The sequence below is a fragment of the Cygnus atratus genome, chromosome 16, assembly GCF_013377495.2.
Source record: "Cygnus atratus isolate AKBS03 ecotype Queensland, Australia chromosome 16, CAtr_DNAZoo_HiC_assembly, whole genome shotgun sequence".
Taxonomy (NCBI): domain Eukaryota; kingdom Metazoa; phylum Chordata; class Aves; order Anseriformes; family Anatidae; genus Cygnus; species Cygnus atratus.
This window is the reverse complement of record NC_066377.1, coordinates 9,370,463-9,393,507: the sequence shown is the minus strand read 5'-3', so window position 1 is coordinate 9,393,507 and position 23,045 is coordinate 9,370,463. Positions and strand designations below refer to the sequence as shown.

At 39.7% G+C, this 23,045-nt stretch overlaps 1 protein-coding gene across 4 annotated transcripts in view; it reads right to left on the bottom strand.

The window, feature by feature from the left end:
- The window catches only part of PREX1 (phosphatidylinositol-3,4,5-trisphosphate dependent Rac exchange factor 1), a 172,430-nt gene that overhangs the window by 7,246 nt on the left and 142,139 nt on the right, over positions 1–23,045 (bottom strand). For 2 of the 4 annotated variants that reach the window (XM_035548097.1, XM_035548099.2), the window contains exons 20-39: positions 22,590–22,726; positions 21,999–22,170; positions 19,669–19,856; positions 18,709–18,870; positions 17,937–18,147; positions 16,492–16,753; positions 15,259–15,465; positions 12,052–12,140; positions 11,613–11,695; positions 10,904–10,994; positions 8,993–9,121; positions 8,499–8,540; positions 6,495–6,712; positions 5,363–5,462; positions 4,572–4,715; positions 3,808–3,922; positions 3,291–3,357; positions 2,365–2,552; positions 1,587–1,689; positions 965–1,032 (exon numbers count right to left, since the gene is read on the bottom strand). In XM_035548097.1, the coding sequence (XP_035403990.1) occupies positions 965–1,032; positions 1,587–1,689; positions 2,365–2,552; positions 3,291–3,357; positions 3,808–3,922; positions 4,572–4,715; positions 5,363–5,462; positions 6,495–6,712; positions 8,499–8,540; positions 8,993–9,121; positions 10,904–10,994; positions 11,613–11,695; positions 12,052–12,140; positions 15,259–15,465; positions 16,492–16,753; positions 17,937–18,147; positions 18,709–18,870; positions 19,669–19,856; positions 21,999–22,170; positions 22,590–22,726 (2,776 nt within the window). The remainder of the gene's footprint in view (positions 1–964; positions 1,033–1,586; positions 1,690–2,364; positions 2,553–3,290; positions 3,358–3,807; positions 3,923–4,571; positions 4,716–5,362; positions 5,463–6,494; positions 6,713–8,498; positions 8,541–8,992; positions 9,122–10,903; positions 10,995–11,612; positions 11,696–12,051; positions 12,141–15,258; positions 15,466–16,491; positions 16,754–17,936; positions 18,148–18,708; positions 18,871–19,668; positions 19,857–21,998; positions 22,171–22,589; positions 22,727–23,045) is intronic. The other 2 variants (XM_035548098.2, XM_035548100.2) reach the window with 1 other exon arrangement.

Sequence of the window (23,045 nt, the reverse complement as noted above, 5' to 3'; positions counted from 1 at the left end):
TGTAAACAATGCCATTAACAAGAATAGAGGCAGAAATTACTCTGATATTTGTACAAACTGATTCTGTGCAAATATTCATCTAAATCATGGGGATTTGTTATGACCATTGTGTGAAAATGCTGTGGTATACTTTATTAAAGATTATTCTCTTCTCTCCGACATAATGCATTTGGAGTAAATAGGCCAAAAAGATACTTCTCTTAAAAATAAAGACGCTCTTAGAAAGTATCCTGTAAAGAGAGGTGCTGAACATCTCTAGCTTCCATTAGGTGCAGTAGGATTACAAACGTACAGTGCTTTCCGAAATCGTGTTCTAGACAAAAACAGCATACATAACCCTGGGCAACCAGGGTCTTTCTTAGAGCTGCATTACTGTATGGTTGGCTACCCAGGGAAGTGCTGGAGTCCCCATCCCTGGAAGTCTTTAAGAGACATCTGGACATGGCACTAAGGGATGTGGTTTTAGTGATGGGACTCAGTAGGTCAGGTTGGACTTCTGATGATCTTGAAGGTCTTTTCCAACCTAGATGATTCTCTGCCATAAATACAGTCAAGATATTCTAAGCACACAATAGGACTGCAGCCAAAGTACTAGCTTATGAATTATCTTTGCATATCTACAGTCAGATGTGCCATTCAGGATTTTTTTCTCAGCATTCCACAGATGGCTGTCAATCGCCACCTTTTCCAACTCATAGCAGTGGTCCAATAAAGACTCTTTTCTCTGTTCAGTGATACTTTATTTAGAAAATGCAGAAACCTTTGAAGTTAATGATCTGCCAGTTATAACAGGCAAAGCTTATTAAGCTACAGAGCAGTTTAGTACAGTGAGAAAGAAGAACTTTTTTTTTCTTTTTTCTGCTATTACTACTAAGGAGATATTTGGTTAGAATAGGAACTCCACAACTGATACAGGAACATAAAACAAGCACTCAGATAACATGCATAATACATAATAACTTACCGGGGCGCACATGGTGGCATTTGGTCCATCACTTTCAGATTCTTGGCAGAGATTTCAACCCTTGGTCCCTAAAGAAACAGAATTTATGGTACTGACAATATTGATAAAGCATCTCATCCTTAGGGGAAAATATTATAATGGGACTATGTTTTCTATTTGAGAATCCATTAACTACCTCTAGAAGATCTGGAATCCACTGGGTACATACATTAGTCATCTGCGTTTACTTAAAAGCTGAAATTAATCCCAAAGCACTTTACAAGCACTGCTGTCTACCACTAGGGAGTTTCTACAGTTTAACACTGATTGAGACTTTTGCTTTTTGTATTTACAGAAATTGTCTTAAATATACTTGATAGTCTCTACCTTCTAACCATGAAGGCACACACTTTAACTAATGTGCACTAAGGCATATATTTTAATTGCTGTAATGGCTGTACATGCAAAAGTTAGTTTGTTGTGTCAGAGATGTAAAGCTGTTCAGACATTAATAGAAGTTTGGCTATATGAGTTTGTACTGCACAAAATACAGTGCCATAGGGAAATAAATTCGTGTTTGTACTGTGATAGTACAGGAATTAAACTGGTGGTTTGCCACAGACACACACATCCAAATACTTACTTGCTTTCGCATGATGTCTGTAGCTTGCATGATACACTTAGGCAGAAGTCCATGACTTCGAGCCAGTATGGCTGCTTGCTCCAGGGACACACTCAGTGTACTTCTGAACATGGGAACAGGAGAGAGAAAATCAAAGATTATATTTTAAAATGTACATATAGGTATGTATAGGACACTTACCAGTTACGTATGTATTCTATTAGCTATCTTTTTTATATTTAAAACTTAGCTTTTTTAGTTACTAAACTATAATGTAAGCTTAGTCCTGCATTTGCAGTCTCTTTACACTTAGATTCTGCAATTGTTTTAGTCTGCAGCATCATTACCACAAGCCAGTGTTTCATTGCTCTTCTGCATGACGTCATGTAAGCATATTCACAAACAAATCTTTTCTTTACTCACTTGAAGAACAGTGGTGTGTTTAGAACCAATGCTTGCACACACCAAGATTATACAGCTATTTCTAAGCAAATTCCCACATTTTCAGTGTGTATTGAAGGTGATATTGACTGAAAGTTATATGCAATGAGCTCACTTAGTGAATTGCATCGGTTGATGCACTGAAACAAAGTTTACGTGTCAAAACTAGCTATTAACAGAAGTATTAAAACTTATAACCTACCCTAAAATAAAGATGGCAGTAGGTTTAGATCCTTATTATATTCACTTAGCATCTACCTTTGTATTGATTTGAACAGAATCATATATATTGCTCAAATCTCTAGAAAAGACAAAAATTTTAATCACAGCTGTAACATTTTGGCTTTTTTAATCTCACCTCTGCATTCCAGTGCCACACATAGTAATCTGACAGGCTCCAAGTCGGTAGCAGAGCTCGGAGGATATAGGTAGCAGGCCAGCTCCTGATATGTTACTGCTTGAGTATCCTGACTGGGTGGGTTTTGTATTAATGAAAGACTTCATCAACCTGCAAAGCTCATCCATTGCATTAATGGGACGAATAAGCTAAACAAAGCAAGAAAACAACAACACATCAGTGACACGTTTACTCCTTCAGTTATAAAGATATTTACAATTATTTATCCTGTGTCTCAGCACAGGACCTTAAATCTACACAAGAGTAACTGCTGTGCAGTAGTAACTATTTAGAATGTACATGAACTTTAGAAGTAGAAAAATACAAATGATGAGTTAGGTTTGGGGCAATTTTTTGCCATTACCACAAATCACATAGCTTGTTTACAATGCATATTACAATTACAAATTTTCTGATTTGTCTTCACTGCAGTATTACTTACTGCCTTACAGGCAAATATTCACGTCACCTGCCCCAGTTAGCCTGCCTTTGGATGAGATGCTGGGAAGCACTATTGTCCTGTTGTTTTCTTCTATAATTGTGAACAAAACCTAACTTGTAAACTGAATGTTTGTTCATTTTTATACATCTGTGGGAGAGAAGAATTAATTCATTCTGTCTAACATCTAACCTTATTTAGCAGAGGCAATCAGCATGATATGGAGTCTTACTAGTGCCTAAGCTAAGGATTATGTTTCCTCTAGGTAACCGCATTTTCTTCAAACAAAAAAAAACTGTAGCTAAGCTCCAGAGAAATTCACATCACTTCTTTAGAGCAGGGAACTTTTTTAAAATTATGTTTGGGTTTGTACAGGTGTACCATATGGGTATCCCATGACTGGGGTTTTAGAGACTGGCTCATGAAGAAATAAAACAAATAACAATACCTGATCAATCTTCACTGCGGTAGTATTGGAATCGGTGGGCAAGTTTGATCTCTCTAGATAAAATGTCCTGCAAAAAGGCCAGCAAGGACTACGTTAGTGATTCTCATTTCAAGCATATATGTGTACTGTCTTGTACAAAATGTCTGAGAAGACTATGATAGAAGTCTTGTACTTCAAGATCTGCCTCCTTATTGAAACATTTTGATTGCAGAAATTTATATAGTCTGTACTGAAATACTCCAAAAATCCTTTCTTATATAATGTTAGCCCTGTGCAAAATTCTGAAGTCAAATTAGATGGGAATTTCATTCTGTACAGTGCACTACTTCAGAACAAGCTTAGCTGTGGGAAGAAAATTAACAGGTTTCTCACAAAATGAGGATCTCCTCATTTGTACAAGAATCCTATTTGTACAGGAAATCATCAAGGGTGGGATCTCTTTTTCATGAGTTTTAATGTCGTTAGCAAGGAGCACTCTTTTCAATGTCTTTTAAAGGAAAAGAGAAGTGTGAAATACCTGAGTTTACGGTAGTATTGCTGCACTTTTTCAAGAGAGAGACCATTAATTTGCTGGGGAAGTTCTTCCAGCGGTGAACCAGCTGGTTGTAATTGCCCCTCCATACTCTCCAGAGCTGAAAAAGAAAACATTTAGCTAAGACATTATTATGTTAAATGCAAATGTAGAATGTTATTAGTTTTCCTGTTATTTGTTTATTTATCTCTACATCATCTCACTGCTCTGCACATGACTGTTAGATCATGTCAAGGTTAATTCTGTTACTGCACAAATTTAATGAATTTCCCAGTATGAGAATGCAGTGGTATAAAGCTGAGCTTCACAGAAAGCAGTTCTGTGTAACAATAATTACTGCCCATTCATAGACCCTTGATGGATATTTTGGTGTGAATGTTTCTTATCTAGTCAATATTCCTTTGTTTCCAGCTCAGATAATTCTGTCATGGTGTATGCTCTTAAAAATACTTGTTTGTACCCGGGAACATCTCTTGATACGACTGTCCATATAGCCCAATATGTCTTTGTGACCTGAAGCTTTGCAGGAGGGCATAAAAAAGCCCCAAGCACGCATATCTTGTTCTCATGACTGTGTTTTATTCTAATCTTCACCAATCCCCAGATCTTCCCAGAATACAACTATCTGCTTCTTAAATATGTCTATTTTTCAGCTGCATTATGTTAAGAGTTTCATGGTCATTCTTTATTTTGAATCTTTTAATCTCATCTATTAGCTTATTTTTCTCAAGAAAGCTTTTTATAGATACCTTTTGTAAATAGCACCGTGTGTAGTTTCAAGCTTCCCCCATTCTGAAACCGAGAAGGCAGTTTGGAGAAGTAGTAGCTGTCAAGATAAAAGATAACCTTCAAGGACTGACGACTTCCTTCGATGTGGTAGAAGACATGAGTATCTGCAGAAATAAAGATAAAACAGTTACTGTATTACCACAGCAGGCCAAATCTGAAACCATTGCTGCCTGAGTTTGTTAGATAATCTAATGACATTTCACATCTCTGCCATTAGATGAATATGGGAGAACCTTTACTGAGAGAAAACAGGTTCTGAAAGATTATCCTTAAAAGATGCAGCTAGCATGATGTTTGATGCTAATACAGTAAATGTGGTTAACAATTAAAATCCCATCTTATTTCATGGCATCTCATAGAAAACATGGGGAGAGATGTGGCAAGGTGGGACAGAGGACACAGAAGAGCTGTAGAGGGACAGTCCTTCTTCCTTTGGTAGAGTGGTTAATTACAAAATATCTGTCAGGAACTGTTCATCATCTGTCTTATCTTCCTACATGTGAAATCACACAAGTCAGGTACACTGGCACAGACCTAAATCACAGAACATGCCACTGGCATCCCAGGATATCAAAATCCTTGCTTTTATGTTGTGTGCTTGCAGAGGAAGCTGAGGGAATGCAACAGTGCTTCAGAGAGGTTGCTGTGTACTCTCCAGGTTTGATGTGGTCTGTTAGATTTATAATCATGGAAAATGTAACCTATAAAACAAACACGAAAAAAGACATCCAAAGAAACTAAGAATACTCACTTGCTACAAGACTTTCATCCATCTGCTTGAAATAGAAGGCAACTTTGTCCAGTTCAGTCAGCGTGACCTGGATGTCTTCCAGCATGGTACGCTCCTCCTTCTGTGGGGCAAAGAACCAGATACAAATAGGTCATCATCTGCCAGAAGGAAATCAATAGCAGGACAGGATAGTTGTTACTGGTGTGCTTTGCTTCAGGAGACCTAAAGCAGAATACAAAGCTTTCCACTAACTCCACACCCCCAAGGTAACTACTGATGGCTCGTTAACTTTGTGATACAAGCTTAGCTACCCTTTGCTTGGATGCCGCTTGATGCGATTCACAGAGAGTAGAGAGGTTGAAGCACTGAATAATTTTGAAGGTGTCTCTTTTTCCAAGCTTTACCCCATATCTACAAATGTGAAGAGCCTATCAGTTACTGTGAAATAAATGTCCTTACATTCCGTGCAATGTGAAGGAATAATCGTTGCACACATTCAATATATGATGTTTAAAAAGTCCAAAAAAGTCACTTCTCTATACTGTCAGAGCTATTTGCCCTTTTTATGCTTTTCTCTTAACATTTTTACTATAGTTTATCTACTGTAGCTGTGGATTATCTACTCATTAGGTGCAGGTGAACTATGCAAGACCTTCTCCTCCTTTGACATGGTGCCTTTAGCTTAGGCTCAAATCACTGCACCACGGCATTATGTGAGAGATACACTTCAGTCAATCTATTCTATAAAAACAGTCACTGTATGAACAAAAGTCTAGATTTTCTTGTTTGGAACTCTGAATACTCAGAACTTTTATCCACTCGTTGAAATGTGTGATTTCACCAGAAGAGGGCAGGCCACACATGCTTCACCAACAGCTGAGCAACTAAACGCAGCAACATTACTCCAAATATAAAAGCAGTTTGATTCTGACAGTGCTCTAGTGTGACAGCCATCCAGTATTTGTGAGGAGATGGAAGTAATGGGATATGAAATACTGGGGCATGGCTGTCAGCAGTGGAAGTCTCCTGAGGTTGCTGCAGTGAGAGCCTCAACATGCTGCTAGAACAAAGGGCTCTGGCTGGGTTGTGAGTGGCAGAGCAGCACACATACAAATGTGAACAGACCCAAGGGTGTCGCAACTCTTCATCTTACCACAGTGGGGGAGAGCAGTGACTGGTAATTTAGTAAAACACCAGTGGCTGCTATCTGTTCCAGCCATTTTCTGCTGGCATCTCTGCTGCTCTCTTCATATTCCCCATTGTTGTTGTATCGATAGTTGAGAGCAGCCAGTAACTGCTCTGAGAAGGTGCAAATAGCAGCCACAAGAGATTGGCAGAAGATGGAATCACGCCTCAGCTGTAGCTCAGTATCTGCAAGAGAAGAGGAGAGAGGCACAAAGTAGTCATGAGAATACTCACTGCTATTGTAGTATCTGTGTGCATGACATTTGACTTCTGCTGTAGCTTTGCACAGACATAACAGATAACCTCTTCTTGCTGCGTGCCCTGGCTGTAGAGATAAAGATAGCATCAATGGGAAAATTTTGCTGAAAATTTTCCAGGCCACTTGACTCTTTATTTTACCTCTGCCATCTGCATGCTCATTCTTCTGACTGGGAAGAGCTGTAACTCCTTAGTGCCGTATCTGGACTGATTCCCTTCTTTTTATGTTTACAGAAGCAGGAGAATTCATGAAAGAGGATCTCTGCCATTACTTCTCTCCTGGGCTATTAGAGATTCATTTGCCCCTCATCCATCTGTATTTCATGGGCTTCCCATATGCTTAATGCATTAACTGGGCCTGCCAGTAGGGTACCAACTGGTTTATGTTTCCTGGGAGAATTTCCCGTGTTAACTTTGCTTCCAGTCAGGCTGCCAGGCAGCCACATGCTGGTCTAAGCAACCTCGTCATACTTAAGGGGATTGAAGGCCAAAGAGGAACATGAATAAGTGAAGAGCTACTTCCCAGGCTCCTCCAACAGGCACTGCAGTGTTCCCAAGAGAAAGAAGCTGAAGACATCATTCAGAGGCTTTGAAGATCTGGATTATTTTTATGGAGCACTGACCACAATAGACTGACCAATAAAGTCTAGGCCCTGGGCCCTATCTTCAACTGAAGGGCAACCACTCCTTCCAGCAGTACGAACTGAACTGCTAAAGTAAGGTAAAGGGAGCTTAGAACTACCCTCAAAGCTAGCGAATCCCTGGTGCCATAAAGCTGCCCTAGCCAGTTCAGTGCCATCTGCTCCTCCATTCTTTCCAGAGGATACTGGTGAAATTGCTGAGGGGATGGGGCATAGGTAAACACTTATGGACTCAGTATAGCTGTTGTCATTAAAAGCACCCTTTATGGACACTAGACTGACACTGCGGGCTGGTTTTGACAGACCCACGGACCAGGCCTGGCAGGAGCACAGAGGTGATTTAGAGCCATGCTAATCCAACATCTTCATTCTATGAAAACATGAGAATCAAGCCGGCACAGTGAAATAATGACAGCCTATTGCAGTTATTTATTACCTCATTTTCAAGCAAAAATACACCACGCAGATATTTCAATTATAAAAAGACAAACCATTCACTCCTGGGAAGAGCCTGTCACTTGATCTGTGAGTACAACGTTTTGTGCATGGTAACAGATTAATGGCGTCTATCCACAGTGGTTTTAGGAGCTGCCTGCACATTTAGGTTCTTAGTATCCTCCTGGCTGTAATTTCAGTATACACAGTCCCAAATCCCTAATGTGCCTGCTCTGTTTAGAAAGATGTCAGTGTCCATGGTCTCACAGACAGTTGTGCAATAGGTCTCATTTTTGCTGCATGTTCTCACCACAGCAGGAAACAGTAAAAGCCATCTGGGAATGCGGGTTGTACAAAAGAAAAAAGGAAGACAGAAGAACAGTGCTTGTGCGAAATCAATGGCCAGCCAGGTGACACAGCAGCCTACACTGTAATTGAAGCAATGTAAATTGAAGAACAGATGTCAGATGCATGAAAAGGCCGCCATAGATGCAGAACACCAGAAATGTTAGCATAAAATGCCAGGACTAAAGCTAAATGCAAAGGAAATACCCCTTAGATGTATGCACATGCATTCACAAAAAGTTCTGGTGGGACCATGTATATACAGTGTATTGCAACAAAATGATACCCCTTACCTGTGCATTTTAACAAGGCCAAAAGCAGCTGATTCTTCCCATCTAAAACAGTGAAGGAAAGGAAGGCACAAGTCAACACGATGCCAAAGTAGATTTGATTTTATTTGATTAACAGTGTCCTCATCCCCTGCATGGTTATATCTATGTACTATAGTAGTCCTTACACCGACGTTTTAATGACAGAAAAACAAGTAAGGTGTAAATCAAACAATTTTACAAGCTAAATGCTCCATTAACTACCAGGAATTATTGGAAACAAATTGCATGTGTGGATGAATCCCAAAGGAGGTGACTGCTGCCCAGTGCTTTGCACTGAGTGTAAACATTGGATTCAGCTATCCTCTTCCAGTTCAACCAGGTTTAGGACTCTTTTCCCTGTTCTTCTTTAGAGCCTAGTACAGCGTTGTTACAAATTGATCTAAAATGATAAATTGAACTGCTAGACTCGATAAGATCAGGGCTATCTGATAACAAACTTTTCCCCATTTACTGACCTTCCACATGTTTTTGTATGATTTCAACAAGGTTCTTGATGCGCAATGGAAGGTTCCATGGATCTTCTTGAATGCTGGCTTGAATGTTATTCCTGCACCTCACTGTGGTTTCTTCCTTCTGTTTAAATTCTAGAAAAAAAAATGCAGTTTGTTGGGCATTGAGGAAATGCTATATGGCTGAGAGTGGCTTTTGATTTATAATGTGTATACAGATGCAAGCAGAGATACAGACAGTATCAATAGCAATAACCGTGAATGAAAGAGGTTCTTAAACAGATTTAATGCAGAAAGGGGCAAAATAAAGACTATTCCTATAATCTAATCATCAGCAGTCTCCCAGCATTGTTTTCAGGACTGTGAACTAAAAGGCATGTACCTGAGCGATGTGCACGCTGAAGGGAGCTCTGTACTACTCGCACAGCACAGAATTACCTTCTGTTTTCTGTGACTCATATTTGATATACTGGCCTGCATATCATATCTAAAGTTTGGGGCTGTGCAGAATCAGATCAGCTTTTTGGCTGCAGCATTCACATCCCATAATACTAATGAGAAGTTATGAAATATTCTGCTTCCTTTCACCTGATGTCAGCTAATTATTTAATTACAGAACAGAGGATCTATTTTTCATGACTTCGCTACGTAGCTAAGCCAAAAAGCCCATTGTTGGCAATAAAATGTGTAAGCAGACAGAAAAACAGTGCCAAATAACTGCTCATGAACAGAACTGGAACAGCATTCAAATCTACATTTGTCACTGAAAGGCATCTGTGGTAGCTATTGAAGAGACACTTTGGTCTGGGGATTCCGGACGTAAGCAGGGTTTGTCTGTTCCTTAGTGTGATGAACGCGCAATCATCAGTTAACTTGAGTTAACTTAAAGACTCTCCCAGTGCAATTAATCTAGTTGTAATAAATGAAACTCCACTTAAGCAAAATAAAATGAAGGAAGTGAACACAGGGTGTCTGTTATTTCCTCACTTAATTCCAACAGTGCATGGAAAGACTAACAAATAATCAATGTAAGTGTGAATGTGTTTGTAAAGATGAGTTCATGTAAAACAACTTCGTAGAAACTAAGAAGAAAAAGAAGAAGAAAGAAACTCTGCTTGAGTTTGCCGCTGTAACTTAAAAACAGAGTTTGTGAAAGGTTGGGAAGCCCAAGACTACAGCACCTGAAGTATATTAGAATAGTAGGAAGCAGTTCACATTACAAGTGGGAAAGGAAATGCAGCAAATGTTCAGAAAATAAAGCCTTGTGTATTTCAGTGAGAGAAGAAACCACATTGTGGGCCTCAAAACCATTAAGACAAAAGTCTCCTCATACTCCCTGAGGAAAAGAAAACAGGGTATCGTTTGTTTGCTCTCTACGGGAATCAGTTTTCAAAATAAGTGTCATGCGAGGATGAATTTACTCTACTACCACCTCTGAAGAAAAACAGAATTAAGCAAACTCCAGCAGAAACTTTTGGTGCCTCAGATGTACAGAGGACAGCCCCTCATCAGCTTCTCAGTGTTAGTTTACCTTGTGTTTGACTATCTCTACCTTGTACGTTTTGAGATACATCTCTGTGTTCACATCAAAGGATCAATCTGGAGACTTGTGAAAGAGCTGTAAGGATTCGGTAGCATATAACAGAAAAGCGTTTTGTCTGTTTTAGCTGGAATTCATGTAAAAATGACTTTTTAAAGATGCAAAATTTCTGTGGCCAGACATGGCACTTGCCATTAGAGTCATAGAATATCCCAAGTTGGAAGGGACCCACAAGGATCACTGAGTCCTTCTCATAATATAAAACTGGATAGATTCACAGTTAATAACTCTGTGTGGCCATGTGGCGTGTACATTCATGCTAATCTCTTAAGTCTTAGAAAAGTGCATTACTAAATATATTCAACCTTTTTCTTTACCTTGCAAACTGTGGTCCATTGGAAAGTGCTTGGTTTCTTCGAAGGCCTTAGTTATTGCTGGTCCTTTTAGAAGTGCATTGATTGCATCAACCTACAGTAGGAATATTTTCAGTCAGTGTTAGAATGGCTTGTGGAAGAAAATCTGAACAGAACTCTTCTGGAAAAATGCTAAAGTCATTACACTATTTGTATTTTGGAGTAATTTCCCCTTCATTAACAAATAGCATTAAGGCTCTATAACCATGAACCTCAAGAGCCCCACACTGAACGTAACATTCTGCACAGACAATGATCTACATGCTGATGAGATAAAAACAATACAAAAAGTTCCTCTGGTGCTATACATCTATAAAGACATCTGTTGGCTAAGCTTTGAGGGCTCTCCTGAGATCTGTAAACATGATTCATCAAGATAATGCGAAGTATTAGAATTTGACTCATCTTTTCCCTTTTTCATCAAAGATTTCTTCTCTTTAATCTAATGCTTCATACAAGTCAGTTCAACCTTGCTTACATAATTCACGCCAATGTGAATGCTGACTAAACTTCTTCATCAAACTGTCATACAATGTGCTTTCTTACACTGTACTTGAAAATCTTCATAGTTTTCTTTCCCTCAGAATATGATTTCATTAAACAATCAGATACTTCCAATTTCTTGTGTTGACATTGATAAAGAGAAAACAATGCTGTGTAATACTTTATGTACCTGGTTAAAAAGGTGTTCCAGGCAGCCGTGAAGTTTATCTTGTTTGTCTAAAGGAATCCTCATATCACTGGGAAGCTCATCTCCTAAGAAAAGAAAGATGAAAAACTTTTAACTGTCTTATGAACATAATCTGGGATGAGACCACAGGTGACACAAGCACAACTTCATACTAGAGTGGGTAAAAAATGATTGCTGCTTTATTTCTTATTCTTAGATCAAAATACTCAGGATTTTTCACATAACAAAAATGTTTAATAGGTCTTCCATATTCCAAATTTACTTTGGTTCTTTAGAAAAAGAACAAATCTCTATCTTTTCATATTTTTGTGATTTGTTTTGAAGAAACCACATTTGCTATTTAAACATGCAAGTGCTTATAATCAGCAAAACTTGCCACCTCTGCTAAGGAGTCTCGCATGTTACCTGTGCATATACTCACCTGATCCCATCTCATCACTACCCAGGTAAGAGCTATTACTCCGTACACTGGTGTATGACAACACTGAATCACGGTTACTGTTACATTCACTGGAAAGAAAAGCAAAGGTGATTGAAAAAAAAAACTGTCCTTACACCCAGTCTATGATATACCATCATTCTGTTTTTATTAACACTGTAATAATCCCCATGACAAATTCTCTTCTTATGTGCACACAAAAGAAAGCCTAAGTACTTGCAGAACAACCATTAAGCAAGGCCTCACAGGCTGGCATTGTAATAGAATATCTTTCTCCATTTGTGGTGACCACTCAATGCTTAATATTGTCTGGATCCTATAAATAATGAAAATACATTTCCCACCATGACCTCATTTGGGCTGCATCATTAAACTTTTTCTAGGAGCACGGAGTAGGGGAGAAATAATTAAACTATGAGTTCACTGAACTCAACAGTCGTTACCAGTTCTTAGGATACCAGATCCAGCATAAACTGAAGCTGTAGTAGCACAGATACTGAAGTTGGGACAAAAATTTAAGGGATCTATACCATTGGAAAGTCAGGCATGGCAGATCCTAAAACTGCTTTAGGAAGCCAAAGAGTCACTTCAGCTGTCTTCATGCCAATGTTGGCTGATGCATACATAGAAAATTGTAGCATGAATCTCTCTGTTTAATGTTCAGTTTACACTAACCACAACTTCCTAAAAGTGATCAAAAAGGCAATGGATATCAGTCTGTGCCACCTCCACTTAAATTACACACTATTAAAATACATTTTATTCCCCCTTGAATAACAATTACTTGCAATATATGCTTAATTGCCTGTCTAATAAAGATAAGACAGAATAATCTTTCTCATCTTACATTTATGTGTAAAATTCTGGAGCAACTGACAGATCCACAGACGCTGTTTTTGATACCACTGTGTTACTCAGAATAGATCAGCTGCAATTATAGAAACCATTTAAACTGAAGTGTTCACAATTGGGATTCCTATTAACAATGAAAGAAATACTTCACGTTTCAATAAAGCAGCTTCAGAGCACATGTGTGGATTTAAATCTAGCACAACGAATACATAGCGCAGATCTCAGCATTTTAACTGCTGGTTCTGGTCCTGTACTGACTGGATGTTTGCTGTCCTTGGAGATGTTCAATATCCAACTGCACAAGGCTCTGTGCAACCGATCCTTGTCCTTTTCTGAGAGAGAGGCTGGACGATGTGGGCTCCAGATGTCCCTTCCAGTGTAAACTATTCTGATTCTGTCCTTTCTGCAGTCCTGACTGTAACATATTAACATTTGCAGCAGTATAAAAAAACACCACCAGGTGAAGAGTCACGCCTGTAGCAGCATGAAAGTTTCAAAGGTGCATCGTTCATTCAGGTTATTCTAATCCTCCTAACTCACTATAAAGTCTCTTTACTCCTTTGTAGAGGAAAAGGCTTTGGCCTTACTATAAATGTCAAAACAGCCTATTAGGGGTATAAAATTGCAATGGTCAGACATGATTGCAACTTGTTCCATTTCTTGAGAAGTTAAGTTTTGAAATGTTTCCTCCCACGAAACACAGACTTGGAGTGTGTGAGATTTTCGTCAGCAGCAAATATTCCAGGAGAAGCAGCAGTCAATAACGTCTCAAAAACAAGATTTAGAGACACCTGAATAAACATTTGCCTTTGTGGTTTCAAAGGCACATTAAAAATAAAAATAAAAAATGAATGCCCATTTCTGTTTCTCAGTGGCGTAATCTTCTGGGAAAATTGTTTGCAGAATTGAATGGAAAAAAAACACACCTTACAATAGCAGCTATTATAAGACCGAACAGTCTGCAAACCCTGCTGAGCTTCTGTAGTTCACAGCTATATGGTATAGAAGGGAAAGTCATATTAGACCTATTTATTTTATTTTATTTAATATTCTAAAAGCGTTGGTATTTTGGCAGTTTGGCATGGTATTTGGCATTTTGGCATGAGAAAAGTTTTTTTGTTGTATTATGTCCTCTTGGTAGTAAATGTAGTGAAATAACTATAGCAAGCGTGAATACTTTGCTAAGTAAATAAATTTTACTACAGGATTACTGACTGACTGGAAACTAACATTATTTCATATATTCAAACTCCGGAAGACTAGTCCTAATCTTTTAAGTGGGTTAGGGTGGTATTTTCAAGGGACTAATGTAGCTGGATGTCTGATTATCTGGTGAACATATGGTGGTCACTCAGGAGAAGTGTGGATGGCACCAGGGATGACAATGGATGTCTGTCTGGAAAACCTCAACCAAGAGTTCCAAGATCTGTGAAAAGCCAATCAGGATATATTAAAGCTCGTTCTGAGGGTCATCAGATCAGTGAAAATCTAGCATCTGCTGAAGATGTCAGGTCTTCTGGGTTTTGGTGCTTTCTCTCTGCTGCTCACTGTGATTTCAAGCCTTACGTGAGCAGCACGTTTCAGCACCAGGTAAAACTCAGCTCAGAGAGAGAATGTTGATGTTGTAGTTAAAGAAATCAAGTGCGGCAGCCTCTTACTTGATGTGCATCTCTGTTTACATAACTCCAAGAATATAAAATTCCTAGAAAGCTCTGAGAAAACATTTGTAACAAGAATGAAGATACAGCTTGCTGAAGTCTGGACCTCCTTTCTGCTAGGAGGAATCACATGGCAATTCATCAATCCTCATCACGGAGCCCCATGAAGAGAGGTTTAACCTCACGGCAGAACAAGGGATGCACACTTGAGACAAGACTTAGATTCCTGTACTCTTCAGTTGCTTCCCTTCCACAGATGTAACCTGCACGCACTGTTCAGATTAAGATCACACGATGTCTTGCTAGAGAACCATTGAGAAAGGCACCACACTCGTGCACATGTACCACACTTTGGAAACTTCAGATTGATACCTGCCTGTTTTATTCATGCAGGATGTACCTGCTGGTGTAAACAGTGGATAATATGCTCTAGGAAAATAATCCTGATCTATCAATTTGTCATTTACTACTACAACATTGAGAGAAAATAAGACAAACAGAGATGAGGAAAAGAACCGCAAGTAGTACAACATAACTTTAGCAAGAGTTCATGTTACAAGTGTGTTGGTTTGGGTAGAAAACCACAGACAGCCTACTGCTTGTTGAATCCAGACGTGGATTAGAACTTCAAAACATTATTTTAGCATGATAAAAGCGACACATCTTTCTTCAGACTAACCTGTAGGAGTCTCTAAAACTCATTGTGTCATGTCCTGAGTCTTCCTGGTCCTCTTCCGAAACTTTAAAACAGACCTTCTTGATGCCACCATGTTCAGCTTTATCAGGATCACTCTCTTCTGTTCCCAGGGAAGGTGGAGATGTCTCCTCAGTGGATGGTGGCTCACAGGCACCACCTTCTGTAGGTTCCGTTATGGTGGACAAAAGTCTGCAGAAGGAAAACATTTGGTTCTCAGGGACCAGTAAACAGCCTCACAAAAGACTAATCCTGCAATTCAGCTATGTGAAATCAGAGGCAACCTTGCCAGTATTTGTACCTGGACTACAGCTATGTAAAAGTGTGAGATCTGAGAGGGGTTTGTTGAAATCTGTTAATCTCAGTTCACAAAAGCTCCAGTTTCTGCAGATAACTGTACCTCCATAAGGTACAATTTAATTATTCTAACAATGGCAAGGGCTCTATTTCATATTCAACAGCCTACACTTTTCCCATCCCAGGCACTGGGTTTCTCCTCTGGGGTGCTGCCTCAGCTCACAGACTCTCCCCAGCAGCTATTGTTCTTTTGAAGTATGTTTGAGCCAAGGCACCACCACATGCTTTCCGGTCAGTTGAAGTTTTGGTGCACAATGGGCTTTTTTCTCTTTTGTCAGTGAGAAGGCTGGAAACAGCTGTGGCCTCATCCCACATTGATCACCCCTGCAGCACCTGCTAGCAAAACCCTTCCAGTTATGCCCAATACACAGACTCAAATCCTTCATTACTACTTCCAGAAGACCCATGAGGAGGAAAATAAAAAGGTGAAAAGGGGAAAGGAAAACACAGGTGCCAAAGAGAAAGCTGGTAGAAATCATGAGTTTTGTTTAGTCTACCTTAGGACAGACAAAACCTCCAGGCTAGACACTATCCATTCGGAGTTCCAAAACCACTGTTGGAACCTAAGACACTCTTATCTGAGAATATAACATATATTAAGCAAAACAGTGGCTGTTTAGGAGCAATAATATGTATACTATATATATATACATATATATATATACACACATTGGTGGATCTCCATGGGGTAGGTTTGACACTTCATAACTAGCAGCGAGCTGTAATGCAAGTGGCACGTGAATAAGCAAGTATAATAAGAGTAGAACAGTCAGGGCCAATAGGCATAATGAGGTTTCTGGGGTTAATGCCTCCGTTTTGATAGTAGTGATCTCTGCAGAGCATACTGGATTCTTTACTCACTTATTTATCTGAATGACATATTGCTTCATTTCCTTCACTGCAATGTCAAGTTTGTTAAAAAGGTGCAAGTATGAGTCCTGTATCTCCCGATCTTCCTGTCTGAGTAGAAAACTGAGTCCCCTTTCTTCCTGACTTGTTCCTCCATTCTGCTGGCCAAAGCTACCATCAAGATCTCCATCTTCTGGGGTCAGACATCTCCAGGATGGTGCAGCCATAGTGGTGATGCAATGTTGAGTATATGAGACTGGATTTATGGTACCTACTAAACATTAAAGAGTCTAGTTAGTATGGCTCTCATGAATTTCTGCAATCCATCATAGTAATGCTAGTTTAGGGTACATGGAATTTTAATAGGAAAAAAAAATCACATAATTATTTTATATAATTATATTTCATGACAAAAACATTTATTTTTATTTTTTATTATTTTTTACTTTTTTGTTTTTCCTGGCATGCCAACTAGATATTTTGAATTCACTGGAGTCCAGAAACAAGTTAAATTCTGGGAGTAATGACAGCAAGTGTGCACCCCTATCCTATCCCCATTGTCTATTTGAATATCCAAAAGCATTTGTTGAAATGTTGATGAATTCAAGCTCTCAGGAGTTGGTCTGTATTATATTCCAGCATTACAGACGTTTACATACACACACACACACACTTATAAAGAAATAGGATGATGTCATTACAGAAGATAAATAAAATACTTTTTCATTTTAAAATGCTGACAGTTGTGGTATGGTCATATTTAAAGTACTATAGAATTTTAATATCCTCAAGCAAGCAGGGCTTCTTTATTGACTCATTTTGAATAGAGTCAATGCCATTTCTTCAGTAGATTGGTTAGTTTGCACTTCCCTGTGTCTCTTCCAAACGTTCCTGCTTTCTGACCTTGTCAGACAATGAATCAGAAGCACATTATGAGAGACCATGATGAGGAAATGTTGGAACGCTAATATTCAGGTTGCAGGATAAGTGCTATGCAGCAGCTGTTTATCAGAAGTAGATCCCCTTGACAGAGTAGACTTCCAGCTCCAATATATGGAATTTATTTAGTAATGACAAAAGGAAATGGTATTACAATCTGATTGACCTGATATTTTCCACCTGAATGTAGCCTCTCTTCACAGTATGGAACTACCTTTTCTAGCACTATTAGCCCTCATTTACTTTTTCAGTCAGTTCTGCTAAGTCCCCAGACAATTAATTATCATAATATGATCACACTGCTTAGCTAGTAGAACATTTGACCTGAAGCCTTTGTGTGCATAAAGACATTACTATTTTACTACACAAGCAGGCTGTCATTTTACTATAATATTTTAGGCAAGAAAAAAGCATACTGGTGAGACTGTTCCTTTGGAACTAATTTTGACTTTTCTGAGCAGTGGAAAGACAACTTTCTATGCAAGTAAAATCAGTGAGATTTGAAAATTAATTATCACCTTGTTCTGGATCAAGACCAATAATAGAGGGTTTCCGTCCAATGCGAATACTGAACGACCTCCCTGCTGAGGTAGTGTTTTTGGGGTATGATACCTCCATGAGGTTAACATGGCAGTTGGTGGGACAGAAATCCATGCTGTTGAGGGAATGTGGTTCCATGATGGCTTGTTTGAAGGCTGGGCTCACCTTTGTTTTCAATCCATCTGCAAACTGGGAGAGAGAAAGCAAGCATGTGCTTACTCACTTGCAAAAAATTAGGTTGCAACACAGACAATCTCTTTCTCTTCCTGCCTCCTATTCAGATCATGTGATTTGTGCTGCAGCTGGAATATCACATTCCCCGTAAAATGCCTATTAAACAGCAAATGAAAATAATTAGCAGCACTTTCTAGGGCCCTCTTTTCAAACAGCACAGGTAGCTACTGCACAAAAGACCACACTTTGTTCACACTTTGACACACTGTACTTATGTTCATATTAATTCTACAAATCAGACACTGATCGTTCTGTTGTGGCCACATTTATACACTGATGTGGTGGAGATAAACCTGGAAGAATATTTTCCAGCTCACAGCTCTGACAAGCTGAAAGGAGTGGTTTACAGATTAAGTCCTTTTTCCTAGGAACTTGCAATTTGATTAACGTACAGAGCTGTTTTCATGCCACAAGGACACCTATCTGTAAAGCAATTTGGATTCACTAATAAAGAATACCATATCCAGTTATCAGAGTATTGTCTTGAGACTTCACCAATAACTAGTACGGTTGTACCTCTTGGTAGTTTGCAAGCCTTCTGCTAATGCTTTCCAGCTTAGTGTCACAGATCTGCCGGAATTCATACTGGGGCATGGTGGCCACCGCACTGCTTAGGGATATAAGCCTTTTGCAATTCCTTACGAAGTGATTGTCTTCTGCAGCAAAGGCCTCTAAAATCTAAAAAAGATAGGATGTCAATTATACGAGACTTGATAGCGAGGGGAAATTCCACTAAATAAATGGTAGATCCTGTATAGAGTAGGCAGCCTACTCATGGCTGAGTAAAGATGCCTTCAGAACAAGTTGCCTTTATCACCACCCAAGAACCATTTTCATGTCTAATCCTCAGACACATAAAACACCTCTGAAAATTTCAGAACAACTAATTGCTCAAAATATCCACTGGGCACTGTCAGAGTAACCTGACTCAGGCATACTTTCATTTTCATGGAGCATAACTATAATGTTACTGGCATGTGGCAGAAACATTTACTATTATCTTATTATTGTATATAAATGGATCAAGATACTAGACACTGCTGATTTCCAACAGCAGCACTTCTGTCTCCTTCTTTTAGCAATCCATCCGGTCCATCAGATACGAAAAAGCTGCTTGATTTTTTTTTTCTGAAGCAAAGCAAATTCTTGCCTGAAAGGATTAAACTTCAGTATCAACAAAGAGTACATTACCAGACAGAAAATAGCAAGAGTTCCAAAGCCTTTAGTTCCACAGAGAGGCTTCCTTCCCTCTCTCTACCTCAACAGCTGAAACCCAGGAAACATTTGCTGACTTTCCCATACCAAACAAGAGCTAGTAGGAGCTGGAGCACTCTAATGAGGAAAGCTCCAGGCAGGTTTGAGGAGACTACGTGCTGTCTCATCCAAAGTGCCAACCCAAGTACCAGAGAAATGCCTGTATTATTAGCTTCCCTGTCCTGTTTAGGAGCGGAGATGACTATGTACATGGTCAGGTACCTTTGCGGTGAGACTGAAGCAACCTTTTGGTTCCACAATTTTCTCTAGGACAAAGGATTTGATTCCTGCGCTGCTGACGTACTCATATACCACCCCATGCTCCAGGTGGGTGTTATCCACAGTCAGGCTAATGAGAGGTGTTTCTTCACCAGTGATCAGTGGAGAGCTGATGGTCTGTTGTATCTGGGCTGGAAACAAAATTAAGTCATAAGAGGCATTTGGCAGCACACATGAATACAGACATGCGTGGGGAAGAGAAGTCTGGTGAGAGCTATTAAATGCAAAGGCTCAAAGACACAACCGTTGGCTCAAGGAGTCTCTGAACCACAGACTGCTAGAGGCTGGGAGGGTATTCTGAGGAAGACATTTGCTGTTGGCCACTACTGGGGACTGTAGTAAAGGTTTAGACAATAACATGCTCCAGTCCGTGTTCGGATGTTCTTCTATGTGTGCATGCACACATCCATGCACAGGACACCCTCCTTTTAGTTCTGCTCAGCATTCGGACACACAGTCCCCAGCCGAAGCTTTCAAAGGGAAGTGAAGTATGTTAATCTCGGAGTCTTGTTGTCTGTAACAACCCTCTGGAAGAACGCCACTTTTCTGTCCGAGTTTTGGGAAGTGCTCCAGATGTATCTTCTGTGCAATTGTAAGACTGAGATGTCAGGGCAGGGCAGGGGTGAGGAGATAGCATTTTTAAACACAGGCAATGCTGTTGTCACCAGAGAACAGGCTTAAATTCTAGTCAGACTGAGATTTGCCAGACGACTGCTGACATGCTTTTACCAGGGCACTGCTCCAGCTTTTCCACTGCAGAGCTGCACTGTGATGGCCATCAGACTCACAGGCTCACCAGGCCGTACCTGGTATTTGCACAGGTGTGCAGCTGTTCTTAGGGAAGTTGCCAATGGCATACAGAGAGTCCAGGCTCAGTCCTTCAGAGTGAATCTGGCTTCAGTGTTCTCCCCTAACAGCTACATTTCCAAATAAGCTCACAGCGTGAAGGTAGAATAGTATTTTGTATGAATTACACTTTTCCAAGTTGGAAGACATACACCCCCACCTTTTGCTGACGCAGCGGTTAATGTGCTCTGAAAACTTCCTCCAGATCAGAATCATTTAAATGGAGTTAAATGGAGTTAATTCCAGACTTTCTCTCTTTAGCTCCCAATGTCCTTAAATTCCTGGTTTGCCAGGGCTAGTAAATGGTTCTGAAACTGCTGTGCCTGAGCAAATGGTTGTAAAACTGCTCTGCCTTTCCATCCCAGAAACTGTCTCTCTTGTAAAGACCAGAAGGGACAGGAGCTGTTTCCTTTTGTATGGGGCGCAACAAACTGAAAAACATCAACAGTGCTTCCTAGGATCCTCGTTTTGCCAGTGTGTAAACACTTCTGCTTCAGGCAAATAAAGTCACTACAGCAAGTGAAGATTAGAGCATTAGTATACGTTACATAGGTTATCTACATCTGCCTCTCACAAGCTAAATTGTGCAAGCCCCGAGATGTGCTCACAGCTTTGTCTGCTTTGTTTATAGGTTCTGGTAAGAATAAGCATTACGCTTGTTTGGGATAGCCTATAGCAGAAACCACGCAGCTACCACGTCAAATTGAGGAACCTGCTTTACCATCACGTTAACCTGGTTTTGTACCCTACCTAGCTCTGTGAAGGCCAGTTAACGATACGCAGCTCTAGGTAAGAGTCTCCTGCAGGCCTTATTGAGTAGCTTAACATGTAGTGGCATATCAATTACTACATGTGGCAAAGAGAGGGCCTTGCTCCATGAAATTGTTTTTCCAGTGGAGTATATGCTGACCCAGCTCTGCGACACTCTGTAATTATACTGGTCCATGGCTTGATATCAAAGTTATCAGCTAAGTAACTCCAGTTCGTTCCTACCTAAGCATGCAAGACCTTAGTAATTTACAATGGGACCAGGGCTGTAACAGCAAATAAAAAGCAGATAAAGCAGTAGATTTTTTCCTCTATCTAAATAATAAATTAGATTGATACTTATAAGGGTTCTCTAGGAGACGGGCAGGAAACAGAAATCTAGGAAACCACTTAGTAATTCTAAAATCCTGTTTTCTGTTCAGGACAGAGTACATGCCTTTAGCAGGGGTATAATTTCTACGCGTATCTCAATTTTTTTCTTCTCCCAAATAAACTGCAGCATAGGAATACTTCTTTTGGCAGACCTCATTTTATTACAAAGCTTTACCAACACAAGAAATATTCTATAATAACCATTACACTTTATATTTCTACTGAAGTTTTTCTTCCTGAAGCCCCCAAATCTTCCCTAGGTTTCCTTCCCCCATAAGAATCTTTACCTGATTCCTGCTGGCTATTTTGAAGGGGATCCACTTCTTCACCTCCTTCCAGTGAAGAGTCTTCTTTGCTGGACCCAGGATGGCTGCCATTCAGATACGCACTGGATGCTGCTTGCTGAACTCTGTCCTCCTCAGCATCTTCATGTGTTCTGTACACCCACTGGTACAATCCCTTTCAAGAGATACAGGCTTCAGCTCTGACCTCAAAAAAACGCTTGATCTGTATAAGCTTGGACTACAAAAGTGAATCTAGCTTACAGTTTTATATCTTCTACGTTGGCTGAAATATCAACATTGTCCCAGTGTTCCTCTGAATTTCAGAGAGTATAAATTCTGGATCATTATTTGGATGCATTTCTAGTCTTAGCAAATAGTTAATAATATTTAGTAGAGTATGAACTGACACATACTATTTGCAGACGTTTTTGCAACTGGGGTTGACTGTAATCAGCTCCCTTGGTTACACTAGGACCTTGGCATGGGAGCAAGTTGAAAGAGACTTGTGGAAGTTGCTTTTATGAATATTTAGAGAGAATAAAAACATAGAAGGGGAAGAATTAATGTACTTCCTTTGAGGTTTTGTATTCATACCAGTACTTCCTGTTGTCTTGTCCTGTATGCTGTGAAGTGCTCCAGAACTTCCATATAATTTCCATGGGATGCATTATTTCCATTGACTTTTAAAATACACTGCCCTGGATGAAGGCCTACAGCTGCAGCCTCAGACCCTGAAAAAGCGACAGCAGGAAGTTAGACAGTAAAGCCATCTGTCTATGGAACAGAAAGCTGAGAAGGTTGAAAAGGGTTTCTGGTTAAGAAGAGTAGGAATAAAAGCCAGGTGAGTGCAATCATGCTTTTGCTAGGTACTTATTGCAGGAAAGCTTTGTCATATGAGAAAAACATTGTGTGTCTATCCTTCACATTTTCTGTAGTGCTGGGAAACATAGACTCCCCCAACCTAAATGCATTCATGCTAGAAATTGAAAACCCTGTGGGAAATCATCTGGGGTTCTTGGATGGCCCTGCTAGCTTTATGCTTACAGTAGG